Source organism: Anser brachyrhynchus (assembly GCF_964034855.1).
Source record: "Anser brachyrhynchus genome assembly, chromosome: 6".
NCBI classification, from domain to species: Eukaryota; Metazoa; Chordata; class Aves; order Anseriformes; family Anatidae; genus Anser; species Anser brachyrhynchus.
This window is the reverse complement of record NC_137700.1, coordinates 32588059-32613874: the sequence shown is the minus strand read 5'-3', so window position 1 is coordinate 32613874 and position 25816 is coordinate 32588059. Positions and strand designations below refer to the sequence as shown.

Sequence of the window (25816 nt, the reverse complement as noted above, 5' to 3'; positions counted from 1 at the left end):
TTGTTAGTTTTGTAATAAATTAGAAATATTAATGGAAAGTACAAAATAATCCCTCAATCTTCTAACATGTCTGAAAGCAACTGAGGAAGTTACCTGTAACTTAACTCAGCCCAAACCTTGCTCTTGTTCTACTCCTGCGGATAGGATCTTAGAGTCCACTTTAGAAATAATATTATTATACCTAATTTCTGCTGCAGTAGCATCCATGTGACAGAGCCACAGGCTATGTCCCAGTGTGCTGCGGTACTGTTACTCCACTGCTCACAGCTTCGGATCCTGCCCAACATCTGAGTAATGTTAGCAGAGTTTGGCTCATTATCAAATAAATTACTACCTTTAGCAAGATAATGATCTTAAGTCTTCTGCAGTGCAGCAATATTCAAACAATGAATCACGTACCGGAGTTGTCAGGATATGTGTTTCTAGCTTTCTCTCCTCTTTCAAACTGCTGAGCTGCATCAAAAGATATATATATATAAATCAAATGAACGTGTCTTGGTTTGACTTTTCCATTTATAAGTATTGTGTTGGTATCATAATTTTATACCATCTTGGGGTCACAAAAAGTGGATCCTGAATGGTACGGTGGATATGAAATATCATCTGTTGGGATGTGAGCCTTCCTTTCTAAAAAATTGTCTGACTTTTTCCCTGTTGCACTGCTCATTTACCTGTATCCCAGGAAGATTTAGCAGGTGAATGGGAATCACAGGCTCTCTAACCTATAGTAATTTGTATTGTTCAATGGATATATATATACACGTATGGCCAGAATCAGCAATTACTCCCTTGTCAGGCTTTCTGCAGGTGATATTTAATAGATATTTTCCTTTGGTTTAGGTGACGGATACCTGTGATCTTGGAGAAGGAACTGTTTTCACTCCTGCCGGTGCTGCGAAGTTCCCAGGGGAAACGAATAACGCTCCGAGACAGGCCGAGTCCTGCAGCGCGGCGCGGGGAGATTCCGGCGCTGCTCTTGTTGAGATGGTTTTCTTAGATTGTGGCATAATGGGAAAGGAATGTACTAACACCCAGGTTGCCGGTAAACCTGAATAAACTCGATTCAGACACTAAGGAAATAATACCCATACCGCACTTTCACGAACACAACCCTTTAAATAACATTAAAACTGTTACTTAACTCGGTGAGCACTTCAGGAAATTGGAAGAGCGGGCTGCCATGCCAGCCCCACTTGGCACTCCCAACCGGTCGTGCAGAGCTGTGCCCCCACGTTTGCCGGGTGATATTTTGGTATTTTGGATCCTGAGAAGCCCTAGCAGTGCGGGTCCCGCCGCACGCAGCGCATTTACCACCCGAGCCTCGGAAAGCAAAGCGGCGGCGTGCAGAAGGCGCGACCTGCCAAGGCGGCGTTAGCGGAGGGTCGCGATGCTGAGGAGGAGGAAGGCTGCAGCGAAGGGCTGGGGCCCCAAACCAGGCAGATGTCACCGCGCTGCCGCCCAAAGCCGGTTCCTTGAGCCCCTCGGTGGAAGCGCTGGCTGTGGAGCCAACTTTCCCCTGCCCGATCTGTAAGGAGCCATTTCACCGTGCCGTGAGGCCGCTGCCGGAGCCCCCCTCGCCGTGCCCCCGGCGGGGTTTAGCGGGGGGCTGGCAGCCCCCTGCCGCCCCCACGGCTCCCCGGCTCGACCCCCAGGAGGTCAGCAGGCATCCGAGGAGCAAAATGGGCGCCTCTCCTCTCCGTCCCCGCTGCAAAACCCTCCGGGAAGCTCACGGGGGAGCCGGCGGCGAGCTGGGGCTGCAAACCGCGGCGTGCCGGGCCCTGGGGCTGGCGGGGGTGGTTTGAAGGAGGGGAGGGAAGGAGGAAAAAAAAAAAAAAAAAAGCAAAGCAAAAGCAAAAGCAAGCAAAACCCCGCTCCGGACAGGCTGGGCGGGCCCTCCTGCAGCTCACCGAGCCGCCTGCGGGACACGGCGGGGTCGGCCCGGCCCGGCCGCGGAGCCCGGTGAGTGCCGGGGCCCGGAGGGAAGCCAGGGGGTGGGGGGGGGGGGAAGGACGGGCTGCCGGGGGGCACGGGCTGTCCGGCCGGGTATCGCCGGTGGTTTGGGGGAGAAAAGGTGCGGGAGGAGGCGGGCGGCTCGGCCCCGGGGGCTGAGGTGCCGGAAGGGCCGAGTGCCCCCAGCTCGCAGCCTCCGTCCCCGGCAGCCCGAGCCGGAGCAGGGGGCAGCCGGCTGTAGGGGCACGGGGCGCGGAGCCCGGCAGGATCGGGCCAGGGGAGCGGGGCCCCCGCGTCCGCCTCAGGGGGTCGGTGCCGCTGGGAGATGGCCGGCGTAGGGGGTCTGTGCGCTGCTGGGCTTCGCTGCCTGGAAGGGGTAACGTGGTTTGGGCGCGGCTTGTTGCAAAACTCTTCGCTTTCTTCTCTGATACCGCATCCCGCTAACGAGCACAAAGAGAGGGAGCCGGGCTGGTGGCTGAGCCGCTGCGCTCGGCTGCGTGTGCCTGGTTTGTAGCTCCAACTGGAGAGAGACAGGGCTGGGTGGCTGGGAGTCCTGGGCTGTAGGACCGACATGAAGAGCCAGAGCTCTGGCGGCCTTTCCATCTTCAACTCAGAGTGAAGTCAGGGAGCAGTCTCCAAGTGAAGCAGCTCTCTTGGGAACTGCCGTGCTAAAGTCCTCTGGGAGGACCAGAGGTGTTGTTATCGGGGTCTGCTACGTGGCCAGGCAAGGTAAGCACCAGCAGTGTCCCTAAGAGAACGTTACTAACAGAGAACATTACTACTGGTGCAGTTTTACTGAGTGCCAGCAGCCTGAACCATGCCCAGGGTACTGGTGTGGGCTGCCAAGCAAGGCCCCGACGTGCCGGGCAGGCAGCGCTGGGGTTGGTTTGCTGAGGATCCCAACGCTCTTTTCAGCTCTGACTGAAGTTACGCTGCTTACCTTCACAGACATCTTTTTTTAAACCCTACTGCTCCCAGTTTTCCTTAATGTACTTGAAAGGGGTTCTTCAGTCGTTAAGGAAAAGCAGAGGCTGGAAATTAGGAATGGAAACTTAAAGCCTTCTCTTCGGCCTTGTTTTCAGCACAATAGGCACTTCACGCTGCTTGTACGGGAAATACACATATTAAGCGTGATGGCCACTGAAGTGGAAAGAGGTGAATCAATTTGCCAAAGGTCAGAGAGCCGATGTCAGTACTGGTGAAGCCCAGAGGGCTTCTTGGCTCCCTGCTGCTAGATGACGTTTTGTTTTTTGCATGACCAGGGTGCACAGAAACCAGTGATCGGTGTGTGCAAGGCAGAGCCGGGTACCTGCGCACACCCGGGGAGCTGTACCTGTTTGTCAGGAGCCCGGCGGCGGCCCCTCCCCACCTAACTGTCTTCCTCTCTTTGTTGCTTGGGCTCTGCGGTATTTCAAGCGCAGCCTTTTATCCCCCCCGCTCCGTACAAGCCAGACTGAATAGTCCAGGTCAGGGACTGGAGGAGTTTGCACTTCATGAGTGATTGTCCCAGGCCAAGTGATGGCTGGGGCCACCAGAGCTGCGTGTCACGCTCCCATTTCGCGTGTTGTTGGTTTCCTCCCTGACAAGAAGGGCTCCTGCGTGCCTCTGCAGCCCCTGAGGTATGCCTGTGCTTGCAGCCCTCCTTACGTGGCAGTGAGCAACAGAGAGAGGAAACCTGACCCACAGAAATGCGACGCTGGTGTTCAGTGTGCTGATCTAACTAATTTCTGAGTTTGTTTTTTATGCAAAAACCGCATGGCTTTCATAAGGACAATCTTAGTCTGGCTTTAGCAACCGGTTGCTTGTTGACTGTTGATTCAGTATTTTGGGGCTTGCCTGCAAATAAATTCATGCAAATAAAGTGATATCAGAAAGCACACTTACTGGGTTACATTGTGGCTTTTTTTCTTCCTTTTTTTTTTTTTTTTTAAACTCAGTTCCCTGAGTGCAATGAGTACACCAGCAAAAGGGGTGGTTTATTTTCTGTTTCTTTGCTCTCTCTTTACACATCTGCATCTCACCTAAAACAAATTTACTCCTGGCAAAATTCAAGCTAAATTCAGCCTCTGTCAACAAGGTGAGTGTTAAGAAGCAGCTCTTCTGGGACACACGGATGGACTGTGTGAACCCCGTAAGGAGTCTGCCCAAGTCTCCCTGCTGTTCTGTGCTGTCCTACCCTGCACTCCTTGCTCTGCAGGATTGCAATTAAAATCCAGAGTAATGGTTCAGTGGAGAAAGGAGCTGGGAAAAAAAAAAAAAAAAAAAAAGCTCCTGGCTTGTTCCCTCAGATCCCCTTTAAAATAGGCTGTTGGGTGGGCCAGCTCTTTCTCTCCCAAGTGTTCTTATAATCCACTTACGCTGATAAAAAGCAGCTTTGCTGCCAGGCAGCGTACTTTCCATCCCGACATGTAATTGCTGGGTGGTGGAGGGACATAGAGACTCTGGCTGTCAGGCTGGAGGGAGGGAGCCAGGCCAGGGCGCGTGCTGGGCAGCATCGCCGTGTGCCCAGACGTGGAGCCCAGGATTCAGGCTCAGCTGCGTGAGCAAAACCTTCTGCCTGTTCACCCCTCAGCACGGGGAGCAGGAAGGGAGGCAGGTAGCCAAGATCCGGGCAAGCGGAGGGATGGAGAGCCAGCCCAGGGGTGCAGCCGCGGCAGGGCTCTTTTTTTAGCTTGTTTTGGTTTCCACACGTGTGGGCCATGCGAGGTTGGCTGAGCCGCCTTGATTCTCTGCTGAACGCGAGCCCGCCTCAGGGCTGGGCTCTTCTGGCCAGGGATTCAGCAAAACAAACAGGTTTTACCGCCGCGTCCTGAAGGCCAGACGAGCTGCTGAGCTTCGCTGGAGCAGGGGCATTTGGGATCTCTGATGTGGAGAGGAAGCTCTCGTGTAGGGCTGACCCAGAGCAAATACTGTGGAGTGAGCACGAGGAGGTCTGTGCCAGCGTGTGAGCATGCAGAGCGGGCAGAGCCACTACTGACAGGGACCTCCTTGTGACCTACACCTCAGTCAGAGTTTCTCCAACATCTGTAAGCGTATAGTAGAGGGAGATCCTGACTGCAGCTTTATGACGTAATATTTTCTTAAGAAGTGAGAACGTGCAGGTCCCTTAGCAGCAGTTCCCTGCTCTTCTCCCTGTCTGGCAGCGCAGCGCTCCTCGCTGCCTTCCTCCAGCAGAAGCTCCTGCTGTACCTTGCTGGCCTCGAGCCACCACGGGAGCAGACTTTGCAGGCCCTGAGGGCTAGCAAACATCCACTGGGATATTAGAGTGCGGATCCTGCCCTTCTGGGGTTGGAGAGCCTGGCTGCTGTGCTGGCACAATGCGCTGCTGCCGGTAGCGTTGTGCTGGTGGTGCAGAGGCACTGGGACGTCAGGGCTCAATCTGGTTGTTCAGTTTGGCCCCAGAGTTGAAGAGGGAATTAGAGAAGTGAGATTACACACGGTCTGCTCAGAGCAGGTAGGTGGGAGGAGGGAGGGCTGATCAACCCCATCCCCAACAGCTGCCGACGTGAAGCAATTCAGGAGAGCAAGGGCGCATCGACTTTACACCGGGCCCTCAAAGGACCCAGCTCCAAAGCTCATCTCGGCCAGGGGGAGGGCTGCTGCAGCTTTCGTCAGGCTTTGGATCAAGGCAGTCAGAGGGTTTGAAGTGGCTGGGAGGGAGGGGGCTGCTGGGCGGCCCTGTGTCTGCTCATCGCACTGCTCGACTGCTTCTGCTCAGAGGGCTTCGCTTTGTTTCCTGTTTCATCTGAAATTTCATAACCTCTCTCTCCTCCTAAAATATGGTAGTTTATCTTGTGGTTCTGCGTTTCACATCTTCCTGCGTGCTCTCAGACTTGTTTCCTGCCTCTTCTCCTGCGTTTTCTGTTTCTCACATTAGCTCTCAAAGCCAGGCTCCCCTAGCAAGTCTTTCTACCTCGCAAGCTGCTTACAGCAGCTAGTGCCTCTTCTGAGACAAACCAATCCCAGGCAAAACCGTCCCAGCCCATACGCAGCTGCTAATTTGACCCTAATCCGTTCGAAAAGGAGAGGGCTGGTGGGTGAGGATGGAGTCGAGGAGGGAGGTCCTGGCTTGCTGGTACGTCAGGACCCACGGTGCGATTCACATCCTTCCTCGTGGGAGCAGCAGAGGTTTAACTCTTCCCTGATCACTTCAAAGCTGATTATTTCAGGTCTCTTGGGCTTCTGTGATCACTGCGCTAGGTAAGGAGGGGGGGAGTTAATCTCTATTTTAATCAATGCCTAATTTAGGTAACTGCATTATGGCCCCATCTTCTGCCTGAACTTCCTCATTCATTCTCGTTGTGTTTTGCAGACTTCCTGGTTGTGCTTCAGTGGTGGGTGACTGCACGGAGCCTGCTCAGCACCGCGGCGATGGGAGTAATGTGAAGTCTAATGAGCACCTGCAGAGCTGTATAGCAGGTAAGTGCTCCAGGGGACATTCTTCCTTCCAGTTTTGGCGTGATTTGATCTTGATCGGCTCTCGCCAGGAGATCTTTCGCCTTGCAGGAGAAGTGCTGGAAGGGAAGTGGTGTGGCTCATGTTTTAGTAACCGGTGCTGTTTCCAGCAGCGAGGGTCAGACGGCGCTTGCAAAGACTACCTGATCTAGCAATAATGAGACGATTTAATTGGGAAACGTCTTCAGTTTGGAAGTTCAGTATTAAAAGCCTCTTGCTTCCAGCCTTCAGTCTAGAATTGCCCTCATCTGGCTGCTTGGTACCTTGGGGTCTAGTCAGAGGGGAAGGCAGATGGGAACCAGAAGGTCCAAGCTTTGCTGACAGCAGCTACTGCCGCATTTGCTGCCATGCAGGAGAACTTGCTGGAGTTCCCTTACCCAGATCCATGGAGCGTTAAATCCCCCTTCTTCCAGCTCTCAGCGGGGAGGCAAAGGCCTGGAAGTGCCCGGACAGCCTCCTGATGATCAGGGGTGATGGCAGAGGCTGCTGAATCGATGTGAAACAGCAGCTTTTACAAGCCAGCGATGAGCAGAGTTTTAATTGTCCAGATGATGTCTGTATGAGAATCCCTGAGAAACCTGGGGAAACTGTGAGTGTGTGGCTGCAGACAGTGGTGGGAAAGGAAGCAATGTGGCTGGTGGCAGAGGCAGCTGCCAGAGCAGCAATCCTGGCTGCCGCCGTGTCCTGCTGCAGCTCCGAGTACCTGTTCCTTCGTGTAGTCCGTGTGACTTTACTTTCTTCCTTATTTCTTCTGGAGCTGTGTCTGCGTCGGGTGGTGTCTGTCCCCTTTTTCCCACCCAGGTTCAGATGGCTGCTCTGCTCCGGCAGAGCTCCGCTCGCTGCATTCCCTGGCATGCTCTTCCACCAGCCTGGATCAAAGCTGTGAGAGCTGGCCCGCTGCCATCGCCTGTGTGTAAATGAGGATCTCTCTCTTTTTTCCTTTCCCCCCACCACCTTTCATTATTATTCCTCTTCCAGAGGCAGGTTTTTCTGGCTGATCCAGCACATTATTTATATCAGCGATGTTTGCCTCAAGGCAGAGATGCTTTTTCAGCATTTACAGGGCAAACATCTGATGCACCCCACTGCCATGCATGTGGCTTGGAAAAACCGAGTGTGGTATTGGCAAGGACGAGGGCTGTTGAGGCCAACTGTTGCAGAATTTAAGTGCTGTTAGGCACAGTCTGATTCATATGGTTTCTTCAGTTGCCTGGCGAAAGAAAATGTACTGTTCCTTCGCTTTCAGAACCAGGGGGAAGAGCACGCAGAGAAGGTTGTTACACCTGAGCAGAGAAGCGGTGCGTTTAGTTCCGAGGTGTCAGCTGAGCCACCTCCGTGCCTGCATCTTTCTCTGGGTTCCCCAAGGGACGGTGGGTGCCGTCAGTTGAACAGATGCTGTTTGAAGCCAAGAAAATCAAATGAGAACGACGAAACTCAGCTCGAGTGCCTCGCTTTCAGTTCTGAATCGCAGAGGATTTGGTGATGCTGGAGAGCACCTGATGGTGAGTGGGAGCAAAAGGTTCCCACGCTGCCTGCAGGGGGGAAGTATCTCCCTAAGACAAGACAGCATCTGTGTGAGCCAGAATCCCAGTGGGGCTTACACCTTCCTTTGCAGAAAGTACACACAGTGATAAGGGGAAATTCCTACAGGTCGAGGTAGTTAAGCACTAGTCTAGACTGTCTTGTGATGCAGAGATGGAGATTTGCTGGAAGCTTTTCAGAGCAAAGCAGGGATCTGCCAGAAACCATCCAGGCAGCGTAGGCTCTGCATGTAGGCAGGAGAAACTGTATTGCTCTTCCAGGGCTCTTGTATGCCTATTTTTAAGCTCTGGGAGAATGTTAATATATACTAGAGGTGGAGCTTAGGAGATGTTCTCAAGCCTAAACCGTGACATTTAATGTTCACAGTACTGGCTTGTGTTTGTGTGTGTATCTGGATCCAAGGTGCTTAGCCGCTAAATCATTTACCCCTGAATGTTCAGGTACCTGACTGCCACTGGTTTCAGATAAGAGTTTGATTTCTAGATTTCTTGATGTTCTGTCGTACGGCCACTTCTAAGCTGCAGATGGCAATCCATTGGTGATAAACAGAGAAGACCTTTATCTTTTCCTCCCAGGCTAGGAGGGGCAAGGATGAGATAGGGCTCTGTATTTTGGGCGGCTGGAATCCATCAGCTGGCTCTCCCCTGCTGTAACACGCGGTGACATGAGTTACCTGGCACTTCAGGTGACTTTTGACACAGAGCTCTGCTGCAGTCCTACCTTGAGAGCTAGCTGTGCCCAGTCTAATTATCAAGGCCATGCTCCTCTGCAGCCAAAGACAAAAGACGGTCAGAAGGTGCTTGGCTGACATCCATCCCAGCTCCTCGTTGAGCCGAGGCTGCTTCATGCTGTCGGAACAAGTGCGGGTTGTGATCCCAGGCTCTCAGAGAGTTACAGGAGGAAATGCCAGCCGAGAGGGACGTGCCTGCGCTGTAAGTCGCCCACAAGCACGTGTTTTAGCTCAGTCTTGCAGTTGTTGCTGGTCCTGGATGCTTTCAGTCTTCCTCGCAGAGCTGGGAGCTCGTTTCTCCCAAGCTAAGCTCCTTGACTGCTGCTGCAGAGGGGATTTCTGTGCCACGAGCAGGGGCCCCACAACCATGACTCACAGTTCCCATTACGTCCTAACACAGCCTGTAAGTGTGCAGAGCCTGCCCCTTGGCTTCCAAACAAAGCCTTCCTTTGTGGTGCTTATGTTATAAAGGAAGCAAGCGTTTGGGTTCACCCCACACATCCCAAATAAGAACCACGTGTCTTCACAGCCCTCACATACGTGTTTGGGACTTTTGCTACAGCGCTGCATGTTGCATCACTCTTATCCCATTAAACACTTCCAGAGTTTTGCTTCCCAGCAGTCAGTTTACAAACAATTCAGGGAAAGGAAGAGCGTAAAGATCTCTTCTTTTGTTGGTGAGCAGAGGGGGCTGAGCAAAGAGCACATGAAAATGGTTACGGCCGGGTGCGTGTAGCAATAGGCTGCCCTCTGAGTCACTCGCTTGGGTGAAAATGGCCCCGAGCTGGTGACCACTGAAGGATGAGCATCATGGAAATACTGCACAGAAGTGGGACAGTTTGTTTTCTTGTATGGCTTGGCTTCTCTCTTCTGGTTTTTATTAATCCAAACTAGTTTTGAGAAGCAGGGATAGCCAGCAGTGCTCTGCAGCCAACATATCTGTGTGTGTGCGTGTCTCTTGGCAGCTCATGGGTTTATGAGGAGTGAGCCAAGAACGGGCTGTCTGCTTCCCAAAGCGTTTGTGTTGTTTCTCCTGTTCACTTCTAGAGCCACTGCGCAGTGAGGTAAGAGGGCCTGATCCTTCCTGCCCATGTTGGTGTGCAATGCAGACTGCCCCTGCTGCGAGCAGGGAGGGTCCTAGTGAAAGCAGAGGAAGGCGTTGTGAGAGCAGTGAGTTTTCTTGTGAGAACAGAGGAAGTGTTGCAGTAAAAGCACTCTTTGTTGCTCTCTTCTCCTTCCACGCCCTCCACCCAGCCCTTCAGGGGCTTCCACGGTCTGGTGTTTTCGCTTTCTTTAAGGAACTATATTGTATTTTATAAAAAAGCTGGGATTTTAGGCAATGGAATAAAGCATTGCTTTTCATTTCTGTGGTGACGTTTTTGCTACAACAGCCAGCTTTTAAATAGTGTTCCTCCCCAACTGTTTGAATACAAGCAGCTGTAACCAGTTATCAAAACAATGTTCCAATATCACACAGACCACCAGTCTCACCCAGTGCTTCTGAGCCCTGTTTAAACAGATACTTGGGGGCCTGCAGGGCTCCTGACACGGCTGCGTTACTTTGGCACTGAGTCAAGACTGGGATGGAGTGGGAGATCTCAGACCATGCAAATTTCCAGCCCACAATGACATTTTTTTGCTGTTTTTGGTTCAGCTTCTCAATGTGGAAGTGTCTGGCAATTCAAGGCATGTGCTTTCTACTGTCTGTAATATATAAAAGCTCCTCGTTATGTGACTGACACGGGACCTCATATTGTCACGTGTAAACCACAATCATTCTGCAAGTCACGTCTGAGCTGTGCCAGTATCTACGTGTGCTCTTCTTGGATGAGCTGGAATGGTGTATCCCTGCTGGGAAATCAACTTTCTTGTAATGTTTCCTCCAACCCCTATCAAACTGAAGCATCCGTATCAATGTACATACAACATGCAGTGAAGTTGGGTACGTAGGGATGCAGGGAATATGCTTAAGGGTGAGGAGAGTCAGAGTAACTGCTGGCTGATCTAACACTGGTTTGATTTTCTTCACCTTGTTGAGAATTAACTGGGAAAAGAAGGGCAGGTGTGAACAAAGATCTTGGCAATTTATCCCTTTTTGTGTTCGCACCACCCTTCCACGAGGTGGCTGTCCTGTCCGGACCGATGAGCCGCCGTGTGACTGAGGGTGACAGCCAGAGCCCCTGGGATGATCCCATCAGGGTCCCATCGTGAGCTCCAGGTGGAGGCCGGACAGCATGTGTGCGCTGACATCGCTCCTCACAGTGTCGTTGACATTGCAGCCTTCCAGTAAGGCAGAGGGGGGTTGTCGTTTGTGTCCATCTGTGCTGATGAAAGATTGTGCAAGGGAAGTACCTGGCTCCCATCGCGCTTGGTTTGAGGGGGAGGGAGCTGGCGAGGTCGGTAAGCCAACTTTTGGTTTTTTTTTTAGTCTTGGCGTGTTTTTTCTTTTCCTAAAAACATAAAAGTTTGGTCTACTCCAATTGTTCTCCTCTCAATTAACAGATAAAATTTATTCAGCTTAAAAAGCCAAGCTGTTCCTGGCCAGGATCCTACCACAACAGCCCAGTACGTGGGTGGGAGCCACATACACACTTCCTACCTTTCCCCTCCTGCATCCCTCACAGCCAGCAGCGTGTTACAATTTGTAATAAACCCTTCCTGGCCATAGCGGGGGGAACCTGAGGCACTGCACAGGCTGCCACGTGCTGCTTACTGGCAAGAGCTGAGCTGGCTTGCACAGTTAAAAAGCAAAGAGACGTTCAGGCAACAGGCAGGATGCTGAGAAACATCCTCCTCATGCTGTTTTATCTCCTGGTCTCCGTGGGTATCCCATCTCGTGTCCAGCCTTACACAGACAGTGAGCGCTTTGAGGGCACGATGTGGCTCTGTGTTTATTTAGCAGCTTTTACAGGTGTCCTTTACGGTGGCTGCCAGCTCCTCGTGGCAGGAGGAGAGGGCCAGAGTTACGTTCTTTCTGTGCGTACAGGTATGGCATGCCAATGAAATGGTGACTCAGAAATACCCAGAAAAATCCCCCACTCACTGATGAAACTGAAAATCTAACAAGTCCCATATCTCTGCAGGTTTTGGAAAAGAGCACTAGAAAGTAAATAACTCCCTATGTGCCAGAAAGAGAGCTCTTTGTACTATCCAGGTTTTGGGGACGGAGGAAGAGGAGCCATGGGATATTGTGGCAACCTCTCACAAATGTATCTGTGTGCAGAGAAAGATGAAGCAGGAGGGGAGGGGAGAGCCTCTAAATATTTTGAGTGCTTCTGCAAGAAGAAAAGAAATGGTCTGTCCTACTTCTGCTCACTGGAAAGTTAGGGGCTCAAACTGCATCAAAGAAGAGTTAATGAAGCATGAGGAAAAGCTTCCTGATGGCAAAGACAGGGAATGACTGGAAGATACCAGAACGAATTCCCATCCTCCCTAGGGCAAGTCGGGCACTCCTCTGCTTAGAGTGGTGCTGGCAAAATCGGTGCTCACCCGGAGCTTCGTGGGCCCTTCCTGTGGAGCCCACGACATACAGCTCCTGCGGGACCTGGGCTGCACGGCAGCAGCTGCCTCCAGAGCGATGTCGGCGCCACTCACGTGCTTGTCCAGCCGAGTCCACCCGCCGGTGGGAAGGGAGGGCTCCCCAGCCCCGTACACAGGATGAGCATCAGCATTTCCTTGGAAATAGCTGACCTGGTGTCCCGGGAGGAAGGTGCTGCTTCCAAAAGCCCGCGGTAGGCCTGTTGGGCAGGATGTCCGACTGGGGCTGGGCGACTGACCCCGCTGGCACTGCAGCAGGCGCGGGACGGGATGTTCACGGGAGTTACGAAGGGCTGACGTGTTCTCAAACGGCAAAACAAAGGCCAGCGGGCACGTGGCCTCTCCGACTGCTGTCCTGCAGCCCGGCAGCTAATCTGGGGTGGGGCTTCCTAAGCCTGGTTTGGTTTTTAAACATGGTTGTGGTACCAGCCTTACCGTCCAGGCCTCCGCACCTCATGTATTCGGTCCTTCCCACTCGTGGCTTTGGTAGAGAGGCGAAGGCAGAGCCGGATCCCAGCAGTCCCTGCTGAACCAACCGTGACAGTAACTCATGAGTGTCCTGCGCGCTGCCCATAGGCTTAATCCACAGGGGGTGAAACAACTCCACAAGCTGATGCTGCTCAGACTCTGCATCCCTTTTCGTGGTTCCCATTTTTTCCGGCTGGGCTGCGTGTGCTGCTGCGGGCTGCGTGCTGAGGAGAAGGGAAAGCAGGGGCCTCTCCCCGAGCCCTGTGCAGAGGCAGCCCCTGCTGGGTGCTGCCAGGGCAATGCATAGGAGCTGGTGATGGAGAAGGACATGTGGGATACTCCGTACACATCTGGGGACATTTTCTCATTGCAACAGTGAGGTCTGGGTGGTGGAAACCAGATGAGAGGATCCTCATCTGAGCCCCTGGGCTCCTGCTGTCTGTGCCAGGAGACATCCCCAGGTGAAAACCAGACGTGGTCATACATGCTAACACATATGGTGCCAGCTGGGAAGAGCAGACTGGTGCAATAAACCCTTGGTCACCTTGGGGCTTGTCCCAGTACGTGGGCTGTGTGTTTGCCTCAGCCGCAAGGGCCCTGCAGCCTCCCCCAGGGTCCAGCGCCTCGGCAGCCCCACCTGGCTGACTCCTGTGAACCTGGGAACTCCCGTCTGGAGGTGTAGTGCTTGGGTGCAGTTTCTCCTCTGCTGGCAGCATCCGTCCCACCGCGACACCGGGTAACCCACAGGCCTCCCAGTTCTGGCCTGGGAGGAAACCTCACTCGATCCTGGGCTGAAATTCTTCACCGAAATAGTACTCGGACCCTGCCCACCCCAGAAAACGATTCTTCAGTAAAAATAGTCTCAAGAACCAGACAGGTTTGACTGAAGTCTTGCCAATGCCAATTCCTCAATTCCTGTGGAAGCCCAGGTCCAAACAGGAGAGCACGGTATTGACCTGAAGGCAGCCAAGTGATGAGGGCAGCAGCTTCAGGGGCTGGGAAGGAGACCAAAACTTAAATTACTGCCAGCCCCTCCTGAATTTGGAGGAGAGCCTTCAACAGAATTTTTTGTCATCCCAAGTAAGTGATCAGACTACACGGGTATAGATGCGTGCTCTGTTGTTGAATGCGTGCATGTAAAATTAAAACCTGATTTTTTTCTTGTTCTTAGTGTAAACCAGGCAAAATTTGAACAAACGTCCAGCAGCTAACGGCAGAGACCACACTGATGCTTTTAACAGTGTATTGCCCTCTCTACCAGTAACCTTGTCTTTTTCCACGAGCATCTATCCAGCACGTCTATTTCTGAAGCTTTATATGTAAACTCAAAGGAAAACCGCCCTCCCTATCCACCCTGAGCCAGCAAAGGCCTTTTGATTGCTCTGTAAACGTTGATGAGGAGATCTTAGAAAACCAGCAGTGTCAGTGGTGTGAGACTGACTAATTAAAGTGCATCTTTTCAAGTTTTTGCCAGGAACAATAATACTGACATGCATCTTTACAGTTCCCGTTTCTCTTCAAATGCATATGCTTCTTACAGTTCAGAGCCTGAAGTCCCCAGTAAGAGGAAACGTAATTTCTCTCTGCTGCAGCCAGGTCCGTACCTGCAGAGGCAGCGGTATTTGCAAACGGGAGAAGGCTGTAGCGTGTCAGTAAGGGCTTTCAGCAAATTTAAAAGCTGGAATAAATTTTATATTGAAGGTGTTCGTTGTTGTCTTGACTAGGTCTTCACAAATGCGGCATAAGCATTTTCAGGCCAAAAGGCAACTTGTTTTCTGTTGCAGCAGGAGGAGGAATCGGGGGGCTCCCAGAAGCCCAGCGATGAGGGCGTACGGCTGGGCTGGGCCTGACACCCCTGGGTTTGGGATTTGCATCTTCCCAGCAAGAAAGTCCAAGTGCAGGTCAGTGGCTGTTCTGGACGATTCATCTCTCTAGTAAAACAGGCTGCAGAGTCCTTTACAGACCTCAGGGACCTTCTCAAAAATTATATTTGTTCCCCTGAAAGTTCTGGTTTTGAAAACTTGGCAGCTTTCAATGAAAAAAGCTCCCAACCAGCTGTAGTTACTATCATCTCTTCAAATCCCCACTTTTCTTGCAGCCTACCACAGTGAAACACAATGTGGCAGTCACCTATGCGCCGCCTTTTGTGTCAGCCAAATCGCAGGAAGTAATCAAGTATGTCGTTAATGACGTCTCAGCGCATTTCAGTGCATTACTGGACCACAGTCAGTCCCTTGACTTGGGTTTTTCTAATTTAAGAATCAAAGCTTCAGCTCGCTCTGTCTGGGTTACTGCTGAACACCAGCCAGAGCGGGCTTTGCTTCCCGTGGTTCAGAATTTAAGAGGTTGGGGGAAGGAGGAGAAACAGAGCGGTATGAGAATCTCCAGGGGAGGGAAAGGGGTGATTAATGAAAGGGAAATATTCTCCTGTGTCTTCAGAGAAGATGGAGGGTCATCGGGCTCAGGGCACGTGCAGGCTGCAAGTTTAATCTTTCTTTCCTTTGCCCAGGCCGAGCAGGGAGCGGCGGGGCCTGAAGCTGCTGCTGCAGTTACTGCAGAGGTGCAGGCGTGGGGAGGGCTGCTCTGCAGAGCCCAGCGCCACTTGTTCGGCTTACGGGGCTGGCACACGGCTGGGGCTGCCTATGGCAGTTTTGTGGCAAGCCTCTCCGGGCATAGTCACCCTGGTGTGTTTATGAACGCAATCTGTGACACCAACCCATGTTGCACGATTGCAGCGTTGTCTTTTCCCTTCCCCTCTCAGGGCTCCCCTCAGCATTCAGGGTTTCCTGTGGTGCCGGTCAGGATCCTGTAGCAGGGAGGCTGCTTCGGGCTTGAAAGGATGGGTGTAACTTGCCTGGGAGCTGAGCATGGAGGGCTGCAGGTGCTCCTGGGGAAGCCTTTGAACGTACAGCCTGCTGTAGGATGCCACTGATGGTTGTTTCTAATTGGGCAACAGAGTTATCAGCTGCTTTTATCTCCCCAAGCTGGAGCAGGGACGGTGCCTGCCCCCTCACTTCTCAGGCCTGTTCGGAGCCATCATAACCATAGCATCCGCAAAGTGCCCAGTCGCTGAAGCAGTGAGTGCCACAGGAAAGTCCAGGAGGAAACCGATTCCTCTGGTGTGGAGGCAGGTTTGAACAGCCAGCACCCACCGCTGCTTGGTGGTGACCTGGCACCGAGCTTGGCACAGCCGTCTTCATCGGGATGGCAGGGCCATGTACCGCTCACCCCGGCCCTCCTCCTGCCCATGCTGCTTCATTCTCCACCTTTCACACAGGAGGGCAAGAGGGTCTTCAAAATAGGGCGAGATGAAAGCTTATTGCCACGTCTGGGCATTGCCCGTGCTTTGAATGGAAAAAGAAAAAAAAGAAACTGGCAGGGCCAGAAAAGGCTGAAGATTGCTTTGGGAATTTGCTGCTTAAAACCTCATGAATACATACATATATATATATTTTTTAAGATTGAAAAGTCACTAAATGTGATGATGTGTAGATGAAACAATAGTGTTTCTTTTTGTTAGTCTCCAGCTGGGAAACATTTGGACTCCCTCCCTCCTCCCCACACCAAAGCTGTCTCAGCCAGAGCAAGCATAAATATTTTTATCAGGCTTAAATGGCTTGGGCTGAAGTTGAAAGCGAGTGAAGAGAGCAGCCTTTGTTACGGGGAGGGCTGGACCGCCCTAGCAGGCAGTGCTACTGGTTTCACCTGTATTATTTGGTCTTCCCATGTTAGCCAGGAAAGCTGTCTCTGATGAGATGTGGGAACGCTCTGCCCCTTCCACCCTTGCAGCTGACCTCGCTCACTGAGCATCAGCGACCTTCAGGGCTTCGTGTGCGCCTTCATTTTCTGCTGGGAATAGCTACAGCAGTGAAAGGGCAGTTTTGACCAGAACTTCCTCTGTTAAGGCTGAAAACAGACGCGCCTCTTGCAAATCCATGCTACCTGAAGATGTTCTCACTTCCGGTTTTCATCCTGAGTTTTCATTCCAGTTTTTCATCCTTCTCATCTCTTCCAGAGCTCGATGCCTGGGCAGCTTGCTGGGGGAAAAGGAGGCGTACACGCTCCCTACCCTACTCCTGCTAAACCAGGGGGGATATCCTGGACTGTCAGTGCAAATGAGAATGAATTCAGCTGAATCAGTGGTGGCGTGGGGTTGCCCCTGTCTGCTGGCAGAGCCATGGGGCAGGTAGCCTTTGGAAGCGGGACAGCCACAGGCCTTGGGGCATGGGATATCCTTGAAGGGTACAAGAAGCTCCTAAGGCAGCCGGCTTCTTTCAGGGCCCAGCAGGGCACAGGAGCGATGTTGTCCTGGTCAGGACTGCAGCAGGACACCCCTGGCCTCTGGCCATGTTATTTTTAAGCTTGGAAAGCGCCCGCAGCCTGAAGGAGCACAGCACGAAGCAACGGAAGTCACCAGCGCTTCCTGCCCTGCCCCGGCGTGCTGATAAAAGCCCTTTGCAATGAAGAGTGACCCCAGGTTATTTTTAAAGTGTGGCCAGGCACGGAGCTCACAGAGTAACTGGAATGCCCAGCTTTGGGCATTAATTCTGCTTTAATTCATTGCTCGATGAATTAAAGAGTTAATGTGAATGCAGAAGGGACAAGAAAGGCCAGCAAACCATCTCCAGAGCCGTGTGTAAGGGCGAGCATCTGTGCGCGTACATGGGCTCTAAAGAAAGGATTGTTAGTGAACGTTACGCACGGAGGGGCACTCAGCATTATCCTGAGCACCGTGTGAATTTTGTTGCTGCTTGGACAATGCATCGCAGGCCTGTTCCCTCCCCTTCTTATTCCAGTCCCAGCCCTCTTATAAGCACAGACAGACACGTGCCCGAGGAGCCAGTTCCCGTGTGCAGTGCTTGCAGTGAGGGAACCCGGGTTCCTGCCACCAAACCCAGCACTCTGTTATGCACCAGTGGTAACACGGCCCGCTGGAATAGGTCTGTCCTTGTTGCGTGCTCTGTGAGGAGAGGAACGAGACCACCAGAGATTTCTCCTCCTTGCCCAGGTGCTGGGGCAGCAGCGTGGCTGTGGCACCGACACACTGGGTTCGGCCAGGAAGCTGCCGTGGCAGGGCTGGAAAGCGGCAGCCCTCGGCTCCCCGTGTGCTCACGGTGCCTCGGTGAAAGAAACGGCCTCATCCCCGCAGCAGGATGGATTGGTTTGTCAGGAAGGAGATAGCTGTTCCCGGTCCGATCGATGAGGTCTTTTATCGACACACTCTGTAACAGAAACCTCTCTCAAACTCTCTCTTCAGGTATTAAAGGGCTTGCATTAAGATGTAGGAAGAAGAAACATCCCTGCTTTTCTGTCCTGTCCTTTTGATCTCCCCGTGGTAGGACTGAGGGGCGACGGTGCTAGGAGAGGAACAGGTGACTTTGTCACATCTCAGCAGTAACAGCCTCAGGTTATCCCATCCTGAGCAGGCGCCTGGGACGTTGATAGATGCAAGCCCTCGAGGAACCAAAGTGCCATCGGGGTAGAAACAGCCCTGGCCTGAGCCTGAGCACCCTCTGATCCAGACCACCAGGAGGCTTCATCAGGGCCAGGTGGAGGTCCTGGCAATGGGACCATGTCCCAGCAAGCTGGGAGTTGAATTCTTGTGTAGTGAGCCCCCAGGCCCGGAAAGGTTTTTGAAGTGTGAGGGTCGAGCAGCAGAGGCAGCAACCACGCGAGGCAGCTCCAAAGCACCACAGCAGTCTGCGCCATGCCAGGGGAACGTGGAAGGGGGGGGACTGCGGCTGGCACACAGCTGCCTGCACTGAAGACTGCTCCGATCCAAGCTGGCTGCGGCCAGGATAGCCCTGCCTCTGCCATTGCCACACCTGCCTTACTGCACCTCCAGCCTTATGTTGGGGGCAAGTGGTGGTCATCTCCAGCCTTCTCTTTTTATGCCTGGTGAGGTCCCGCCTGCTTCTCTTCCTTTTTGCCCTGTGAACTTTAAAGGAGGGAAGAAGGACGTGCCCTCCCTCGCTGCCCCGCAGAACTGCGGTGGGATGAGGGTAGCAAATGCTGTCACAGTTCTGTTCTTCGAAGCTAATTCAATGAAAGGTCCTTTCATCCTCACCATCCACAGATAAAGTTTTATAAAGTCTCTTTGGGAAGCTTAGTCGGTAACTTGTAGAAACAGGCATTGGCTTAGGAACTCAAGCAGCTTTTTCAGGGTAAGAAAATATGCCAAAGCTTTTATTCAAGCGGGGATTGTTTTAATTTTTCTTCTTGAGGGAATATACTCTGAATCGTGGCTCACTCTGCCTTTCTTTCTCTTTCAGGGAAGGAACTGCCATGCCCGTGGGAATCTTCCGAGTGTGCCTAGTGGTGATTACAGCTATCATCAACCGCCCGTTCCTCTTCCCTAAAGAGAATGGCACTGTCCCCGAGAACACGGAAGAAATCATCCAGAAGATGAAGGAGCGGGAGGAGAACCTTCGGCTGCAGAAGCTGCGCTTGGAGCAGGAAATCGCAGGCCAGGAAGCTGCACAGCAGGCTCTGGAAAAGGCTGCAAAGGTAGTGGAGGAAATCAAAGAGGAAAAGGTCCCGTGGGATATGTGGACAGCTCTCTCCATGGTCATCTTCCTGCTGATCGAGCTCTGGAGGCAGGATTTCCAGGAGGGGAACTGGCAGGACACAGGAGCAGAAGAAGACGACATGGCTGTCCTGGGGAAAGCGTTTAAGGGGGTGGCCTTCCCTGACAAGGCCACCTTGGCCAGCTTCTACGAGAAGCGAATCCTGGGCACCACCGGCGACATGGCCAGGATGCGGGAGATGGTGGAGGGCTTTGCAGATGACCTGCTGGAGGCCTTGAGGAGCGTTTGTAACCGGGACGCTGACATGGAAGTGGAGGACTGCATGGGTGTGGGGAGCATGTACGAGAACTGGAGAGTGCGGAAACCTTTCGTCTGCGACCTGATAGTGCCTTTTGCACCCCCAGAGCCGTATTGTTTCCGGTCCCAGATCTGGTGCTCTGGAGACTCTTTTGCCCCGGATGAACAAGGTTATGGCACTATCAAGGTATGCAGGGCAGATGAGGATGTGACAGGCTGCATCTGCGACAAGACTAAACTAGGGGAAGATATGCTGTGCCTTCTCCATAGCCAAGGCAATACTTCCAGGCCCAGCAGCGAGATGGAAGACCTCCTGTGCTTCAAAAATACTCAGTATCTTGATGCTGACCAAGTCATGAAGTGGTTCCAGATCGCAGTCACCAAGGCCTGGAACAGAATCTCCCACAAGTATGAATTTGACCTGTCTTTTAGCCTCTTGGACTCCCCAGGAGCCCTGAAGATAAAATTCAGGTCAGGGAAATCAGTCGCCTTCAACCTCACTCCTGTGGTGCAGTACGAGAACTCGGACGTTTACTTCATCTCCCATTTCCCTCGCAATGAGCTGGTAGCAGAGCTCCCCTCCAGCACTCGCTGGTTCCTCACCTTCGCAGTGTACGAGAGGAGGTTCATCCAGCTGATCTCCAAAACGCTGCCGGCCGGTGCCTGCCACGTCAGCTGCCTCCAGATCCTCTCCTTCCTGCACGGGAAGCAGTGCAGCCTCACAGGCCCAAGCGGGCTCACCAACTACCACCTGAAGACAGTGATGCTGCATCTGCTGCAGGCGCGTCCCAGTCAGGACTGGGCCCCAGAGAAGCTGGAGGCCCGTCTCCAGGACATGCTGAAATTCCTGGAGAAATGTTTGCACGAAAAGAAGCTCTACCACTTCTTTGTTGGCAATGAGAAGGTACCAGCAGAGCTGGGCTTCCCCATCACATTCCAGAGGGCTGAGCCTCTCAACCTTTTCCGTCCCTTCGTGCTGCACAGGGACGTTTACAGAAAGACAGTTGACACGTTCCACGAGATGCTCAGGAACACGTCTGCACTGATAAACGAGTACACGGTGCACATTCCCCTTGCACACACCAATGGGATCCATAAGGAAGCCATTTAACCAAAGCCAGCAGGAAAACACTTGTTCCTCTAAGCACAAGTCCAGAGGGCAGCTTTTCAAAGCCTCCTGGAGACAACTGACTTTGCCAGTGCAGCTTGTTGTCTGCAGCTGAGCCTGTCCTGGTCGTGGTTTCTGCAGGAAGGGACAAGGGATGGGGGGAGAATAGGGAGAAACTGGAAGGCATGGTAGAAAAGTAAGTTTCTGCTCCACTGGTGTGCTGGCTGGGTTTTACGCAGCTAAGGATATATTTTTATATTGTGCCTCAGTCACACTACAGCGGTGATGAGCAACAAATATGACTAATTTATTCAGATGCCTGCAGTGCAATGGTGGTGGTGGCCAAATACTTCATTTCCTTTGGAAGGGGAAGATAAGAAAAGGGTGGAGGCGTCAAAGACGGGATCCTGGGGCTGCTTGCAGGCAGCAGGAGCTCTGTGACCGATGGGAAGTGCAACATGAGACAGTGTTAGTGGGAGAACAAGGCGTCACTGCTGAGGTCACACACAATTCTGGATTGGATGTAGAAATCTCTAAATCCAGCACTGCTCTTTAATTGAAGGCAAACTGCAGTTTTTTAAAAAGGCATTTTGATAGGGCTTGCAGCACTAGTTTAAATGGCTTGTCCTCTCCATCAAAAACACTCCTGGACATGACATGTTTATTCTCAGTGGGGAGAATGTAGCAGAGCAGGCAGCAGCACCTGTGTCTTGAGACCATTTCATTTATGTCTTCCATTTTCTTCATAGTAACACAGCTAGTGGGTTTTATTCTTAGCCATTTTCCATGGATAAATGACCAGGAACCTTTTTTACATTAGTTAAGAGAGAAATGCTGTTACTGGGTTCTGGCTTTTTGGTTTATTTGTTTGCTCTCCTTATCTCCAGGCAGCAAGTCTGAGAATCAGCAAAGAGAGAAACGACTGCTGCAGGTTTTGCTTTTATTAAAGAGGAAACTCCTCAAAATTACTCTGTAATGAGCCCAATCTCAGGAGTTGGGTACCAGGAGGAAACGATCGCCCTCCAAATGAGAGTGCAGCTCTCCCAGCGTGGTTTTAATGAGCGCAGGATGGCTCCAAATTAGGAGGAGGGATGCAAGAGGTGCACACACAGCAGAGATTGGCAATGCAATCTCTGCAGCTGCTTACATGTGGCTTCTTATCCCTTCTGTGCCAGGTAAAAGCTACCTGGTTGACTCCTTATAGGGCCTCCTCGATCCTTCTTAAGACTGCTGCTTTGATGGGGTTTACTCTTGGGAACTGCAGCTAGGAAACCATCTTTTTCTGATGGTAGTACGATGGGGAGGTGTCAGCTTCTGGAGGCTTTCAAGCCAGGGGAGAATCTGGAGGCTTGTGTTGAAAGAAACAAAGCAGAAATGGAGGTGCCTGAACTCCTTCAGGAAGCAAGGTGGTATTGCTGTGGCAGTGGGCTGTCAAGCCCTCGTGTGGTGGCCTTGCTGGAGGAAAGGCCTCAGCAGCTCCTCACCCTCCTTCGTGTGCTTCATGCAGGATCCAAGCCAGGGTCTTAGTGCAGATCTGCCTTGTTCAGGTCCCTGAGGCCCAACCTGCAGTGCTAAGGGGCCGTCCCTGCTGTGTTCTTACATCAGGATTTCCTGCCATGTTCCTACACTAAGGCTTTTCTGAATCCTGTTTACAAGAGGAGAGTTGACCTGGGTAGTGAGGCCCATCAGGGGTGACAACACCATGTGTCACGGCCCCACGCATTCCTTTTCGTCAGTCCCCTCTATCACATGCATCAGACAGAAGATTTAACCTCGTATCACTACTAGGGACAGTGTATGGCACACGGCTTCTTAACCAGCCTGCTGATAAACTCCCCGAAGACACGTCCTCTCCTGCCTTTTCCTTGTATGAACCATTTCACCAGCTCCTTGATGTCTGCTCACGTCTGTCCCCCCCACCATTGAGGGACATTTCTGCACCAAGACAGAAAAAGCTGCAGCTCCATTTCCACTCCTGGTTCCCCACTGGTGAGGACAAGGAGCTCTTTGCCCAAATTGCTTTCCCCTTGGCTTTTACCGTCGCAGCTGTGGGGTGCTTAAGTAATAAGTCTCAGCAGAAAATAAGGGGCAGGAATCAAAACAGGAGAGAAGAGGCTGGTAGCTATTGCCATTAGGAAAAGTCTTGGCTCATCTGTGCCTGGGAGACTGCTGGGGCTGGCACAGCATCAGGACAGGACTAATTGCTAACGCTAACGAGCCGTAAGCCCCTGGCTTTCATCAGCATAACCAAGCAAGCCTTCCCTAGTGGGAAAGAGTGCAAGAGCAATTGCAGAGGACACAACAAACAGGTAGTGACAGGCAGAGGTGCAGGGAGGGTGGGCGAACACTAGAGGCTACATTGGAAGCGGCAGCAGTTGTTTGCAAACCCAAGCAATTTGCTGCTTCTACCTGCTCAGGTTCTGTGTGCCATGCCAGCAGCAGATCCCGCTCTGCATGGGCTGCCTGCAGGCAGGTCATACCGAAGCAGTTGTGGTCTGAGGTGCTTCTAAATGTGTCCCTAGCCCAACCAGAGAGAAATGAAAAATTCTCTGCTGCTTCCTGTCAGGCATCTAAATTTAGCCTGTCCAAAGACCAGAAACAAATTTGTGACCCAGGTCTCTCAGGAAATGACACACGGGGTTGAAAAATAACTTTTATATAAGGTTGAGCAGGGGGAGGATGAGAAGAAAAGGCTGTTTAACAGAATAATCTAACTTCTCTCTTAAAATGGCAGAGTAAAGCTGCGTAACACCAGTCCTACAGTCATGTAAACAGGCCTAAACCTGCCTTTACACACCTCAGTGCACGGCTGCTTAGGCTCAAAGGGAACCTAAACTGATAAGTGCGTCGAATCTTTTGTTCTTCATTTTCTGTATTTGTGTGCACATTTGCTTTTAAACCCAGACTCACCCCAACGTGTTCCCATGGGGTTTAGTTGAACCCAAGCCGGAGCTGAGCCAAGGTATTTATGGATTTGCCTTCCCTGAAAGCAAATTGCTCGGCATAATTTGCCTACATGCATGCCACATGCTCATTTTACCCGAGCACCTTTTACAAGATTTGGTCTGTGCATTCAGGCTATGAGCAAACCCACTCATACCTGTCCGGGGGCTGAAGTGTTAATCAGCTGTGCCTCAGGACAGAGGTCTCCTTTGTAGGCCTTCCACCAATACATGTACCAGAGGTATATATGCTTATTCCACCTGGGGTGATGTGGGTACACAGCACTGCTGTGGCTGAGAGCTGCCACATGAAGAATATCACGCTCTGGCCTGCCTCGTCTCTCCTGTGTTAAATCTGCCCACCAGGTACTGTCCCTTTCAGTAAAATGCCACACTCACGTTTCATTAAAATGTTTATATGGCAGGTCAGCTCCATCAGCTGTCTGCCAGTAGAAGTGTCCTACGACTTTTTAGTGCCCCCATGTTTAGTGCTGCCTTGATTGACATCTTGCTGGGCATCCATGGGAAGCAGCTTGACACGAGTAACAAACGCACATCTCTGGTAGTGCCCACGAGAGATCCTAAGGAAAGGTAAACTGCCCGTCCCAGCCCCCTTTTGGTGCTGCTCTTGCTATTTGCTAACCATGAGAATTACCCAGCCGAACTCCTAGTGCCTTCTGCTGCTTTCCAGCCACTCCCTCCACCCTCAACTTGTGGTTTTAATACTTTATTACAGGTTTTGTCAAAGCAATGGAATTAGTGGTGGTGATAACACCCACTGATCTGCAACATAGCCTCAGGAACTATTCACCTTTAGGAAATGCCTTGGTCTAAGTTGTTATTGCTGTTCAGGAGCTGAATGTCTTCTAAGGGGAGCTGCTGGGAGTTCACTCTTTACTATGTGCCTACCACAGAATACAGCTTCTCTCTCTGGGTTGCTCTGTATACAGGTCTTACAGGGCTATAAAGATGGATTTCAGTGAAGGAAAAAAAAAAAAACAAACAACCTTATCTATCATTCAAGCAGGAGGATTTGGTGTTTGTTCACCATACTTTTTTAATGCCAAGCCTTTGCAACATTTTCTCAGTGGTGAAGAAATAAGAATTCATCTTTAACAGCTTAGCTGCTGGTCATCGAGGGGTTAGTTCTTCTCATAGGATTTTATGTGATAAATAGCTTTATTTATTACCTGTCTTTTTTTTAGGATTTTTTTGTGGGGGGTAATATGTTAGTTCAGAAGTAAAACTGTAACATGAAGAGCTGTCTTGGCAGTGAGTTGCAACGGGGAATAACATCAAAACCCTCCAAAGTAAGCTCTTCCTTGATTCACGATGCTGTACTCAAACTGCTGCTTTTATAGCAGGACACCGTTGAATTTGTATAGATCTTCTCATGCAGCTTTATTTATAATAAAGAAAGTCTTGTACAAAATCTAAAGAAGCGTAGTCTGTTTTATTTCTAGCTTCCCAAGAAATGTTTCTGAGGCAGCAGAAGGATGGAGCTGGAATATGCCTGGTGCAATCCTAGCACATTAAGCCCAATAGCAAGACCCCCTGTGATGTTCTAATTGCAGGCAGAAGTTGTTCCAGAGTAAGATGTAATGTGAACGAGGAAGCCATGAATATTGGTGGTAGATGCTGACCTTACTGGTTGAACCAAAAAGCTCCTGAATTTCCAGCTCAGCTAGAGGAATTCTCTTTACCAGTCAGTTTGCAGAGGTGCTGCCTTTAAGGCACTGAGTTTCTAACTAACTATAAATCTGGCTGAAACTAGAGCGCATCCAAAGTGCTAGAGAAAAAATGATCAGCGATTTCTGTCTTGAAGGTGGGTGTCACAGCTCTACCGATCTGCTCTGAGGTAGAAGTGTAGAAGGTGCAGAGGTAAAACGTTTAAATACGGCCCTTGCTGTTTAGGCATTTGGGAGCTTGTGAAAATGTCAAATTGACACTGGTTTTAAAAATTGTGCACAGAATAAAGATTAAAACCCCAATGGTGTTTTTAAGAGTGTCTTAGGTGCTTTGCAGGAGAAGGGGCAGATTTTAGATGCAAAGCAATCTAAAATTCACCAACAGGCCCACAGCCATTAACAGTCTCAACAAAGACTTAACCACACATATGGAGCCAAGATTAAATTTGTGTATCGTGCTCCTTTGCAGCAGTGCCGTGACATTCCAAATGCCATTGGATTTCTCAGCTGGCACCTTTCTGCAGACAGTAACAGTCAGGATAAAGCGGCGCGACACAGGCCCAGCAGGCAGA

General features: G+C 51.5%; 1 protein-coding gene across 15 annotated transcripts; it reads left to right on the top strand.

Moving 5' to 3' along the window:
• Positions 1 to 493: 493 nt before the first annotated feature.
• ITPRIP (inositol 1,4,5-trisphosphate receptor interacting protein) lies at positions 494 to 24988 on the top strand. Of its 15 annotated transcripts, none has more exons than XR_013952890.1 (4): positions 494 to 1959; positions 6263 to 6369; positions 7652 to 7907; positions 9725 to 14444. XR_013952890.1 is itself a non-coding variant. In XM_080597809.1 (4 exons), exons 3-4 carry the CDS (start codon positions 14504 to 14506, stop codon positions 20615 to 20617), a joined length of 1743 nt encoding a protein of 580 aa, XP_080453935.1. In that variant the 5' UTR covers positions 541 to 1959; positions 6263 to 6369; positions 14467 to 14503; the 3' UTR covers positions 20618 to 24988. The 15 variants fall into 15 exon arrangements, 12 of the variants coding, with proteins under 12 accessions (XP_080453935.1, XP_080453937.1, XP_080453945.1 ...); XM_080597809.1 differs by lacking the exons at positions 7652 to 7907; positions 9725 to 14444 and adding exons at positions 14467 to 14583; positions 18955 to 24988 and having other exon boundaries at positions 541 to 1959; XM_080597811.1 differs by lacking the exon at positions 7652 to 7907 and adding an exon at positions 18955 to 24988 and having other exon boundaries at positions 541 to 1959; positions 9725 to 9847.
• Positions 24989 to 25816: the final 828 nt, after the last annotated feature.